This window comes from Equus przewalskii, chromosome 17 (genome assembly GCF_037783145.1).
Source record: "Equus przewalskii isolate Varuska chromosome 17, EquPr2, whole genome shotgun sequence".
Classification (NCBI taxonomy): Eukaryota; Metazoa; Chordata; class Mammalia; order Perissodactyla; family Equidae; genus Equus; species Equus przewalskii.
In genome coordinates, this window is record NC_091847.1 from 48,322,376 (window position 1) to 48,335,955 (window position 13,580).

At 42.7% G+C, this 13,580-nt stretch overlaps 1 protein-coding gene across 1 annotated transcript in view; it reads right to left on the minus strand.

Annotated features, from left to right (window-relative positions):
• Nucleotides 1-5,465: 5,465 nt before the first annotated feature.
• LRP2 (LDL receptor related protein 2) overlaps nucleotides 5,466-13,580 on the minus strand; it is a 197,597-nt gene continuing 189,482 nt past the window's right edge. Inside the window, exons 76-79 of the mRNA XM_070580081.1 lie at nucleotides 12,917-13,024; nucleotides 10,181-10,288; nucleotides 7,227-7,298; nucleotides 5,466-7,049 (exon numbers count right to left, since the gene is read on the minus strand). Coding sequence (XP_070436182.1) covers nucleotides 6,882-7,049; nucleotides 7,227-7,298; nucleotides 10,181-10,288; nucleotides 12,917-13,024 — 456 coding nt within the window. The 3' untranslated portion in view covers nucleotides 5,466-6,881. The remainder of the gene's footprint in view (nucleotides 7,050-7,226; nucleotides 7,299-10,180; nucleotides 10,289-12,916; nucleotides 13,025-13,580) is intronic.

Sequence of the window (13,580 nt, forward strand, 5' to 3'; positions counted from 1 at the left end):
GGCCTTGAAAGGTGACTGGGGCATTTCCTGCTGGGTGGGGCTGAGTTGAGTTGTGGTTCCTGCCATCTTTTCATGGGGATTAGAAGGAAATACCATGCCTCAGGGATTTTCAAAGCCATTACCGGCAGCCTTCTAAAGCCATCTTGGAAAAACAAAAAACAAAAAAAGCCCCAGATGTCAGGTTGATGATTAAAAATTCACGTTTAAAATTTTATATGTGTTTTACCACAATTAAAAAATAAATTCAAGTTTAACTTTCCAAGAATGGAAAATCATGATTCATTTATTTTCCCTCTAGGTTCATTTGTTCTTTAATCAGAGACCACTCACGGGCCTGGCACGTATCACAAGTCAGCAGGACACCATTTGTTCTTCACAGGTGACTGCCTGCTCCTCCAGCCAGCCTCACTCTCTGGCGAGGGGCCCTTCATGTGCCTCAGGAAATTCAGTGCGGGCTCGGGGCCCCGTGAAAGTCTCCTGCAGCCCTGGATCTGTAGACGATCCCCCAACGGCAACTTTCAGCCCTGAAATTGACAGGCAGCCTTTCAGATACTTCAATAAAAGGATTTTCTAAAACACTTCTCTCTGATACTCACCTAGAGAGGACAGCATTTGAGAATAAAAATTATGATGCTATAACTGAATCTGCCTTCTTTGAAGCTGCTATAATGAGCTTAGAACTTACTGAAACAGCTGCCGTGAGTTTCAAATGAACTAAATTCCAGATGAAGACTGAAGTAGAGGTAAATCATTGAACCACAGCACTTAAAAGCTAGAGGAGAACTTAGAGATAACCTTTTCTGGCCCCTTCACTTTCCAGATAAAGCTGCTAATCTGGAGGAAGGTGAAACGACTTACCCACAGTCACATGGCCAGTTAGAGCTCCGCTTGCTCTGGGAGAAGCGGCACCAGCCGTTTACACAAGGCCATTGGTGAGGGCCAAAGACAGACACATGGACTCCCTGCCCGAAGCCTTGGTACTACCGCCATAATGTGAGCAACCGTTTTCTGTGCTGCCAGCAAAGCCTCCATTGCCTCCACCGAATGTATCTGGTCCCTTTAAGGTTTGGAAAATATCAGCCAGGCACTTTGCCAAGAACAGCTCAAGGTTACTTATCTTCTAAAATGGAAGTACGGCTCTCAAATGCTTTATTCTTAGAAGTTTCCCCAAAATAAAAACATAAAAACTCAACAAATGAAGATGTAGAAGCAATACATACACAATTGCATGCTTGCAAATGGATCGCATCCTACCCGTCTTGCAGTAAAAGTCTCTTTAGTGTCAGGAAGCCTTGGGACTTTCCAAAGTCTACTATTCCCCTGGCCGCCGAAAGGCTTCCTGAGGTAACGACAGCCACAATGGGGCTAAGGAGAACTAACAAATAGAGCATAATGAAAGAGAAGTCCCACGGAGTTGAGTCTGGAAACACGGGAAGGGACTGAAGAAGAAATTCCTACATCAACTTGTTCTTTGTCAATGAAGGTCTGGGTGCTAGACACTGGGAATTTTGTGGACGGCCCTAGCCCTGGCTTGTTGAAATGTGGATCTGTCCCCCATGCTGGGACCTGAATATGTACTTTACCTTTCTCCGCCTTGGTTTCCCATCTTTCGTGTTCAGGGCTATTTATTGCTTTCCCATCGCCCTTAAAGGACAATAAAATGAGACTCAATATTTTATCATCTCTACTCTAGCCTCACTACAGGCAAGGTACGTGCATTCTCCCAAAGGGCTGGATAAAATCTTGACTACCCCCATAACATCTTTCACTAAAAAAAAATAAAATAAAAGATTAGGCACTTCTATTTAGATTTGTAGTTCCAACCCTGGCTGTACATTAAAATCACGTGAGGAGCTTTTAAAAACATGTTTCCTCTTTTTAAAAACACGTTTCCTCTTTTTAAAAACCTCTTCCCTTCCCCTCCACTTAATAATCACAGCTACCACGGATTGAAGGCTTGCTTTGAGCCAGGCATTGGGCTGCATCCGCTCTTTATATACCTTTCCACATTGGACTCACACAGCCAACCTCCCTGTTTTATAGAAGCAGCAGCTGAGGCTCAGAGATTAACGGCAGGAGGATGGTCTAGCCCCCGTGATGAAAGTAATTGGTTGCATAGTTGTTTTTGTTGACCTAAATAAAGAGGTAAACTAAGGCAAGCTCAAAAAGATAAGTTTATTTGGGAATAGCAGAAGAATTGCAATTCAGGACAAGCAAACTGTAGCAAGCTACAGGCAAGTCCGTTGAGGGTTTGGGGCAGGTTGTATTTATGGGCAGGGAATGTAAAGAGGTGAGAGCCCAGTTAGAGTCAGTTAAAAGTAAAAACAAACGGAGACCAGCCTCAAAAACTTTCCCAGCAGACGAAATCAGTCCAGTCACACAAACAAAGCTCCATTCAGCCCACTTTGTGAGACTAACCCGACCTAGGGCATCTCCCGTCCATGCCTCTGGCAAAACTTCACAAGTTGATATGAGGCAACGTCTGATCAACTCCCCATCATCCAAGAAAATTCCAACACTATCAGTTTTCTGTAAATCAGGCATTTACAGGAAATCCTTAAATTTTGTCATTCCGAGGGCACGTGCAAGAGATTCTTCATTTTATATCCTCCGGTTCCATTTTAGATTGAAATTCTTTCACATCATCTTCGCAAATGACTATCATTAGGCAACACTAGTTATCAGAGGAACAGGAATATGTGCCCTTTTCTCTGGTCTGCGTAAGCCAGGGACAGCATTCAATGACCGGCCATATTGTAGCTCAATGGGGCTCAATCTAATAGTTTCTAGAGACCTATATGATTTGTTTCCTATCACTTATTCCAGAATATCATGGACACAAACAAAGTAAATGCAGACGATTATTGATTTTCAAAGAAAATGTTCTGGATTTACTTCCCAGAAGGAGTGGTCCAGAATTGGTGTGACCAAAAGCACTTAAAACGACAAGGGGTCAGCAAGGCTGGTAACTTTCCAGAATTGACACTCCCAGGCACTTTTTTTTTGTGATCCACCCCTTGCAGTGGCTGTGGTGAGGGTCACTGGTGGTGCGAAGCAAGACTCTCCCACGCTGGCCTTCCTCCCCGGAGCGTTAGAGATCTTTCACAATACCAGCACATCCTGCTGCCTTTTAAGCTACATTTGTGGCCACCACATCCTGTCCTCTATGCTTTCAAGCCAAGTAGTATCCCATCTATCAACTTTAGACTGCTTGCTCTCCCCAAACACCTGTGTCTTTTCCTACCATCCCGTTTTTGCTGAGGCTGCCTCCCCTCGTCCTTGAACTCCTTTGCTGGCAAAATTCATCTTTCCAGGTCGAATCTGAAGATCTGTGATGAGCGTTGCTTGGTCTTCTGTTCTCCCACACCACATCTTAATGGGGTTGGTTTCCTCCACTAGACTATGGGCTCCCTGAGAGAATTGGCCACAGTAGTGGGTTGAAAAGCACCAGGTGGGTTTAAATTCTAGCCCTACCACTTACTAGCTGTGCGACTTTGGGAAAGGTATGAAACCACTCGGTGCCTCAACTGTAAAATGGGGATAATGGTACTTACCTCATAGGATTCTCATGAGGAGAAAAAGAGAAAAAACACAGGAAGAGCACAGAACTGAACCCGGCATGAGGTAAACATGCCACTATTATTATTTGTATCCCTGGTGCCTAGAAGACAGGGAAATAGGAATATTGAACTGAGTGTGATGGTGGCAATTTGTGAATGTGGATTATTTGGGTCCTGGGGGAAGAGATTCATGTGTGATGACTGGACAAGTACAATTGAAGGATCTGAGTATTTAACTTATTCAGGAAATTTTCAAACATACATGAGAAGAGGGAGAATAGTATAATGAACTTGTGTACGCAATGTCTAGCTTCAACGATTACTGATTGTGGCCGATCTTTCTGTACCTATATCCTGCTCCTCGCCCTTTCCCCAACACACACACACTGGGTTATTTCAAAGCAAATCACATATGTAAAGAAAGCAATTTATACTTTTAAAGGAGCTTTCAAACAGGAAAAACATAATCATATATTTTCATTACTACTTGTGGCTTATGACCGAGATGAATGCAAAGGGGAAGGTTGAAGAGAGGCTGTGAGGTCGAGGGCAGCCCAGGGCTCCAAGCTGCAAGTCAAGGCTCTTTCCAGGACATCTGGGAAAGCTTGTGCATCTCCAACAGCTTCCCCAGAGCCCTCCCTCACCGAGAGCCTAACTAGTTCTTAAACATCTTTGAGCTAGCCCGAGATATTCCACCTCAAAAAGCAAATAATAGTGGTTTTTTCCCAATTCAGAGAAAGAATCAAGTTAATGGATGGAATTCCCAATTGAAAGTCTCACATATTTTCCTGAAACCCATGGCCTCTGCATCCATTTGTCTGCAACCGAGTGCTGGGAGACCACAGTGAATAAACAAATCAATAGTAAGAAAAAAAAAGATCAATGGGAAACCCCAGAAACAGCAACCAGTGTGATTTGACAGCTTGCTGTGGACACATCTGCCTGTGGTTGTGACTGCGTATTGTGCGGAATAATACATGCTCTACTAGTAAAACTGCTCTGCTTTATGTGATGAAATGATGAGCACCATCAGCTTTTCAGTCCTGTAATTAGCGACCCGTCTCTTGGGTGCTCCTCCACCTGGCAGAACTCCCCAACAGCTGCTCCAGCTGTAGAGAGCGAGGCAGGGACAGAACTGGGGCTGGCAGAGCCCACCAGGAGGGGCGACGTGTGTCTCTCACGCTCCAGTGCCCAAGTGCCAGCATATGGGAGAGGACGGGACACAGCAGCAGGCTTTCTGGTTCCTTTCTGGGGTAGACTCAGAAATGAAGCTAAGCAGGAAACTAATTCTCATAAAAGAAACTCCCCAGAATAATTTCTTATTGAGCTTAAGACCCAAGACAAATATCACAGCTGGAAATTACAACCCTTTCCAAGCACAGGTGATCTTGGCTCGCTTTTACTCCTGGTATTCACACTTTCTCTTGGCTCACATATCCCAGAGTTAGGACATCAGATACACCCCAGTAAAGCTCAAATCCCAGTTCTGAACAAAACCCTCTCCCGCTGTGACCATTCTTGCCGTCTTCAGTCTCAGCATGAGCAGCAGTGTGATCCCTCAGCAGTGGGTACTTATGCTAAACTCTGAAACACAATTAGATCCAAAATGGGGAACTGGGCTCAGGGCCTAGGATGTAAGGAAGGAAAAGGGGAAGTGGAAATTGACTTTGAAAGGCAATTAAGGGGGCTTCCTGCCCAGAGTTCAGGTGGGAACCTAAAGGAGCTTACTCTTCTCTCTGAGATCACCCCACTGGGTCAGTCAGGGCTGGGTGTGCTGTAAGTTCCTCCCCACCTCCCCGAACCCTGGGTATCCTTGGTACCCAGGTTGCCTTACATTCAAAGCCCCAAGCTCCGCACAGCAATATACAACTTATTCGTGACCTGGGCTTCAAAAGCACACAGAAGTCTGATAAAATACACATTTATTAGAAATTTTTCAGCAGCATCATTTCCATTTGCTTTTCTAATCAAAGTACATTTCAAAGTAATTACAATAAGCCTCAAAATATGAGCAAGAAATATTTTGAGAACTCAGGAATAAAATAATCAGTAGTATATGTTTCATCCATCCATCCATCCATTCATCCATTCATTCATTGTTTTAAAAATGTGCAATATTAGCACTGAGAGCCAGGAATGCTACTTAGCATGGAAACTGTATATTCCTGCCATGGTTCCCGTGGAGACTATACTGACTATTCAAGATAAGAGCTAGGCTCTACAGTATATTCTGATACAAATGTACAGATCTAGCCAAAAGACATAAAAAAGGCTCAATAAGAATGGTTTCCCTTTCTATTCATGTTCAACTTAGGAAATAAATAGTCATAATAACGATATTTTCACATACAGAAACAAAACTTAGTTGAGGCTTTCCTTAACCAGTGTTTGTTTTGCACCTTACTTTATGAAGACACAGATTTGGTTTTAGTAATTCAGCTACCGAGCTCCAGTTTCTAGGATAGGTGACCACCCGAGATGCCAAGGCAAGGAAGTAAATTGCCCTACAGCCCATCAAGCGAAAGGGTTCATTCGATTAAATACAAACTCTTTGCAGGATACTTGCACTTAATGACAGGGTATGTTCTCACAGACATTGCAAATAGCTATGTTGACTTGACAGCTAGAGAGAGAACACACAGGAAGCAGAGTGTAGTGTTTAGACAACACAAACATGCAGAAGAGTGAGACTGAATTGCTTTTCTACCTTCTGCATTATCTGAGGCATCTACAGTCAAATCCCAAAGTCTGTACAACACACAGTGCTCTCTATCAATATGCCTATTAACCGGGTTACATGAAAGAGTGAACATTAATTAAGTGCTGATGCGTAAAAATGGACCCAAGAGTGGGGCCTGGATCCCTTTCCTGGATAATTCTATAGGAGACATGAGTGGTGCCTCTTCTTCAGACACGGCTAAAGGCCCCAAGTCAACTCCTTTCCTCACTGGATCATTTACTGCAATGATCACCAACCAATTCAGCAGATTCTTTTATTAGCAAATTTAATGATGTGATAATCTTTCCAAAATTTACAAATGTACAATATATTTATAGCCTTACCTTCAGATAGCTTCAGTGCAAAGATATACATATAGTACATGGTGATAATTATTTGTAAAAATATGAGACGGCATAATTAAAAAAAATAAAAAAGACACGCAAGGCATAGTTTCCACAGGCAGTTCCAGCTACAGGTGAACAGGGGAAAAATATTCTTTTTTTATTATAAAGTACTGAATGTTAACTTTTTTCCATCTGTTTGTAAAAAACATATGTGCAAAAGTGTGTTTCTAATTGTTCCCTAGCTTGCTGGCGTGGCTATACCTCAGAGTCTTCTCTAACAAGGTTTGCAGTGTCTTTAAAAGTGTCTTCCGTTGCAGTGTAGGTTGGAGCTGAGCTTCTTTTGGAAGGGATTTCGGCAGCGGGAGAAGGTGATGGCAGTGGGACGACAGCGGTGGGACCACTTTCTTTTTGGTCGTCGTCCATCTAGGACCACAACAAAACATGAATCAGCCATTTATTCCCCCAACAGGAATAGTTTTGCGTGAAGAAGACACATCTTTGCCACTTTGCTCAGAATAATCTGAGTGTATGTCCAATTTAACCAGGGAAGTTATTTCTAAGAAAGGATGCTGATGTCAAGAAAAAAATGTGAAAAATTACCTCTGCATAGATTGGATTTTCGAAATTGGTAGTTTGTTTTGGTTTTCGTTTGAAGATATTCCATTTTGTTGCCTAGATGAAAAAGGAGAAATAGAACACCTTCAGGAATGGAACTTTTTTTTTTTTCTGGTGAGGAAGATTTGCCCTGAGCTAACATCTGTTGCCAATCTTCCTCTTTTTGCTTGAGGAAGATTGTCTCTGAGCTAACATCTGTGCCAATCTTCCTCTATTTTGTATGTAGGATGCCGCCACAGCATGGCTTGATGAGTGGTGTATGGGTCCACACCTGGGATCCAAACCTGCGAACCCCAGGCTGCTGAAGCAGAGCACACAAACTTAACCACTACACCACCTGGCCAGCCCCCTACAGTTTTCTGATTTAATCTTCCCAACAATTCTGTGAGGGAGATGCTCTTATTATCTCTATTTTACAGATGAAGAAACTGAGTCACAGCAAAATTTTTATAACTAAATTGTAGGTAGAAGAGTAGGCAATGACTATAGGACTCAGGGGACGTAAACTGAAAAGTCCAAAGAGAAATCAACCTAGACTATGGTGGGTGGCTCCTCTCTTGCTGAAAAGTTGCTCATGGTGGCAGTGCTGGCCACAGCTCGGGCTGCCGCATGGAAACCTTGCAGGAGACAAAGGCATACACAGTCTGCTCTAGCAGGTAGCTGAGAGAGCCCACATGTCTTCTGGGGTATCTCTTGCTCTGTGAGTAGGAGGCCAAGATGTAAAGGAGAGGGGAGTACACGCCTATAGGAGAAGTAGAAGAGGCCATTCTCTTTAACCTCTATTTAAGTGAGCACCGACTCTGTACATGGCCACCACCAAGAGGGCGATGAAGACATTCAGGTCAGAGCCCGGCCTCTGGAAGCTTATACTTGAATGGGAAAGGCCAAAACTCTTCAAAGTCATTGCTTCAGTATAGAATGACTACTTGCGGTTAAGCAGTTATTACTAAGAGAAATGGTGGTGACTCATCTTCTTGGGAAACCCAATGCATTTCAATGAGACTTTCGGAAAATGACAGAACTGAGTCACAGGAGTTTATCTTTTCACTTTGAGTCCTTTGAGTAGATTGACTGATGAAAGATACATTTGTGAGACTCCTTGGCACAGTAATGTCAACCAAGGGTGATCCTCACCGAGTGCGTCCACTGCTGTCAGCCACTCCTGCCGTTATCTCACTGCCCAGGAGGCAACAGACACAGCAAGATCCCTGGGTATCCAGGGAGGACAAACCTTAAGAAAGTCTCAGCCTTGAATGATTAAAAAAAGTAAGAACAAGAACCAACGTACTGCAAAGATGGAGGTGAGAAAGAAAGGGACTCTAAGTGGTGCAGATCTGCTCCCCTTTGAAAGTCTTTCAGCGTGCAGTTTGTTCCTGATGACTGCTGTTCAGGTCAGAGGTTGTGGCATCCCCACCACACTCCTCTTCCTGCTCAGCTGGGAGAGAGCCCTGTCTAGGCAAGAGCATCACTAGACTCCAGATGGACCAAGAAAAAAATGTCGAGAATATAAAATAAATCTGGCACTGCCTTGGAGTTGAGTCAGACTTGGGGAACCACAGACCTGACATTCAAGTATTCTAGTGTCTGTGGAAAATCAATCCTCAAGATCCATTTTCTAATGTAGCTTAAATTAAAAAAATTCAGTCCCTTGAAAAATATGAAAGTGAAAATCCTTTCTAAGACAATATTCGTGTGTGTGCACGCACTCGTATGCATGATGGGAGAAGGGCTTACTAAATGGAATATGAAAGGTGGACAAAGAGACCTTTGGTATAAGATCTTCTCATTAGCATCTATTTAGTTCAACTTTTATTTTGACCCAAAAGAGCAGAACAGGAGGCCCTGAAAATCCAATATGACTTCCAAGGTAACTTTGCAGATGCCAATTCTGCTTATAGATTAGCAATGTGAGAAATGAGGATTGTATAGATGGTAAGATTTCTAACTACCCTTAGACATTTGTTGCTTTACATTACTTCACAGAAGGAGTCAAAGAACCCTAAACTGAGACATCTCAGATCCTACTGTTCTCAGCTGGGAGTGTGTGAGTGTGCAGGGGGATGGTTTCTGGGATCACAGTGCATCGGAGGAGACATTCCTGAATATTAACATGTGCTGCAATGCACAGGATACTTCTATACCACAAAGAACCGCCCTACCCAGTCTAGCACCCAGAGGTAAAATAGTTTTCCCAGAAGCAAACAGCTAGATCTGGAATAGCTTCATATGTGTCCATTAAAACTAGCTGTATATTATCCATCAATACAGTTTTATATCAATTTATTGAATTTCTCTCTGTAGACCAAATAGCCTACAAATTGCAAAGGGCCTGCAGTCATGGTAGAGAAGCTCCATCCAGTGGCCCTTTTTTCTTTTAATCTCCATTGTTAAACACTCTGCCTGGCACAATGAGGGCAACAACGGTTAAACGGTTAGATGGATGATGAACACACGGATTGATGGACAGAGGAAGAGCATATGAATTAGTGCCATCTAGTGGTGAACATAGGTAGCAACATTACAGCTAAGAAAAACATTAAGGGAACAATGATGTACACAGTACAGAAATCACATTACACAGGGAAGGGAAAGGTCTTCTATGTGTATTCTTGACACAGTAAGCTCTTTATTCACATAAAATCATTCTTTCAAAGTAAACGCCTCTGGTGTGAAGAGGCTGCAGAAATCTGTTGCCCTTCTATTCCTCATGGTCCCCCATGTCACAAAGGACATCATTCCCATCACAATCTTAGAATGTAGCTTTGCTTTGTGGAAAGTTTTTCAATTTGTGATTTTTTTAAATTATCTTTATTAACTGCCTATGTATCTGGGGATCTGTGAGCCTATCAGGGTCTTTCCTAGTTTGCCGAGGATTAACAAACCCAGCAACTCCAAAGTCCTTTCCAAATCCCCTATCATTTCAGCAGTCAGCCAGTTACCTGAGTTCCATCAGCAGTTGGAGAAGCTGGCTGTGTGTCTGGAACTATCTCAGAAGGGTTTATGGGACTTCCATAGTTCCTGTTATCCACATTTCCGGATACAGTTACCTGTGCGCATATTGAAGGCTGTTATCCAGTTTTGAAATGATTTGGTAATAAATAAATTTGCTACAAAGTTTCTTATCAACTCTTTGGTCCTATTTACCACCTCGCTGTCTCACAGACATGGTCAGGCACCATTTTTACTGTAGGAGACCCACCTGGTGGCCCAGGACTAAACACCACTCCCATTTCCCCAAAATCAGGAGCACCAACCACTAAGTCATCTTTCTCATGCCTGAATCCTGGGAGGCAAAGGCAACCCCACTGGTCACACTCTCACTTAGTAATAGCACATTCCACTGTGTTCTCTATTTCCCCTTACTCCCACTGTTGACCATATTTTTGGATAAAAGATACTCTGGTTGTATAGTGGCAGCCAAATCCTAGAACAGCATGAGTTATTCCTAAACTCACTGGCAAATTGAGAATCTTACCTCTGGATATTTAGAATAAAATTAGCAATTTCAGAGGACTGCTTAAAAGAGGTTGAATTTTTGAAAAAACAGGCGTAATGGAATAAATACTCTTCTAGACATTTTCTGTAACATTCATAGGATTCCAAGGTTCCCACTCGAGCCCAAATTACAATGGATATATAATTAATAAATTACAGAGTAGAAATTCACTCTTTTTCCTATATATCCTGAGAAATGCATCGTTAGGTGATTTCATCATTGTATGAACATCATAGAGTGTATTGAAGAAGAACAAAATTTGCCAGCCCCAAAACATATGTCTTTAACATGAAGATTATTTTAGGCTGATTATTTTTAAGAAACAAAAGACTCAGGAAGTTTTTCTTGTTACCTCCCCCTTAAGTGCCTAAAAGAATTAAGATAAAAACACCTGTCTCAGGAAGTAAGCTATCACCTTAGCACAACATGAACTAGATGGTGGACAGGGAGGAACCCAGACAGCTTGCTTATTGAGCTCCCTTCTGTGTTCTTCTGTTTCTGTGTGGCCAAACACTTGTTTTCCAAACATTTGCTCCTTTTCACCTACCTGTGAATTGCCTTCCTTTCCCTTTGAAGTCCCTGGCTCTCCCCACCCCCAACATCTTCTTTTCTCTTTAGCGGAGGACAGTATTTTTTTTTTTTGAGGAAGATTAGCACTGAGCTAACTACTGTCAATCCTTCTCTTTTCACTGAGGAAGACTGGCCCTGAGCTAACATCCACGCCCATCTTCCTCTACATTATACGTGGGATGCATACCACAGCATGGCTTTTGCCAAGCGGTGCCATGTCCACACGCGGGATCTGAATCGGCGAACCCCAGGCTGCCGAGAAGCAGAACATGTGAACTTAACTGCTGTGCCACCAGACTGGCCCCTGAGGATAGTATTTAAGGTGAGACTTTTGGCCATTTTGGTGAGTTATTCAATTTTCCTGAGTTTCTCCCATGTACACGTGTTATTAAACTTTTGTTTGTTTTTCTCCTGTTAATCTGTCTCATGTCAGTTTAATTCTTAGACCAGCCAAAAGAACCTAGAAGGGTAGAGGAAAATTTCTTCCTCTCCTGCAGGACTTACAGAAATCTAGACGGTACTGCCTACTACACATCTCGGCTATATGGTACTAATCTTATGAGACCAACATCATATCTGCGGTCCATCATTGACCAAAAGGTCATTATGCAGCACATGACTGTATTTTTACCATTCACCACTTCATTTCTTCTAGAACTTGGACATGTGTTTATATATATGGCCTCATTTTATTTCAAGTGAAAATGCCAAATAAAATGTCATATCTATTTCATCATGTGATTAAAGTTTTGCTATCTGAATATCAAAGGATCAGGCAAAATGCTTTCACGATTCAAATATTTCTGGTCCTAAGAAAGCCATTCATAAAATAAACACTTCTATCATATATTAAAATATGCCTTAGCATGTGAGTTCAAAGGAAGTTTAGGTGTTAGCAATGAAAGCGAATTTCAGTGAGGCTGTAGTTATTCCGGCAAAGGAAGTACAGGCCAACAGGTGACAGGCATGGGGAGTGGTGTTGGAGCTATTGATCCAGACCTAATGAAAGCTCTTTCCCTTCATCCCTTCTCCTCCTCATCTTCACGCTCCTCTCAAAGATGAGTGAGTAATAGGGCCGTACCAAAGGAAATACAGGTAACTGCCTATCAACTTCGGAGAACTTTCTACTTTTCTGAACAGTATGGGAAAGACTAGCATAGGGAGGTCACCTCAGATCACACCCTTATGATACCAACAAGAACCCAGAGAGTAGACCCACTCCCAAAAGTCTCTGCAGAATGACCTGATGATCATTTGCTCATTCATTTCACAAAGGTTTATGGAAAGCTTGTGCATACCAGGCACTGTGTTTGCCAAGCCTCTGAATGGACTCCTACCTCTTGCTCTGACCACTCGGAAGGAAAAGGCTCTTGGTCAGTGCCCCCAGAATGGTTGTCAAACCTCAACAACTGTGCAACAAAACAGGATTCTGATCATCTTCACGTCTCTTTTTCTTGGGTCTGTTACTGCAGAGAGTGAAGCTGAGGAATGGACCACTGTGTTTCCTTCCATTTGAGGGAAGGTGAGGAGGACCCTGAGAGGACATTATTCAATGGAACAAGATCCAGCAACAGCAGTACTTGAAGGAAAGGACTGCGTGATTCCTCACCTGAGTTGGCTGAACGACTTTGACAGCACTGTCCTTCTCCTTGGCTGTATACATTGGGTTTTCAAATATTATGGGCTGCTTCCCCATCTCCATAGCAAAGTGTTCACTCTGATGGGGAAAAAAAAGATCATAATGTACTGACCTGGTTCACACACAGAGCAACTTACCCCCCTCACACCTGGAGGTAAGCTAGGCACTATGCTAAATTTACCCAGAAAGAACGTGCAACAAAAAAAGCCAGCAGAGACCCAAGGCCTCCATATGGCAAACCATCATGTAAAATAACATGAATGCCCTCGTTCACTAGCACAAGAAAAGAGAAACACTCTTCCTATATTTGAGTTCTCCAAAATAAGTCACCTGGGGACTGGGGTTGGACAGAGAAAAGGATGTGATGGAAGAAGAGCAAAGAGAACAGGGAGAGGGGGAAAGAAGAAAAAATGGATATTATTGTATTTTCAGGCAGGGGAAAAATGAAAGATTTGAGGGAAAAGCAAAATACTGAAAGCGATTCCCCAATACTGATTATAGAGACTATACATGTCTCCTCATAAGGTATCAATTTGGTCCTCACAGGAGGTATTATTATACCCACATTACAGATGGGAACAGTAGGGTCAGAGAGACCAAGCTCCATGCCTATTACTACATAATTAGAAGGTGC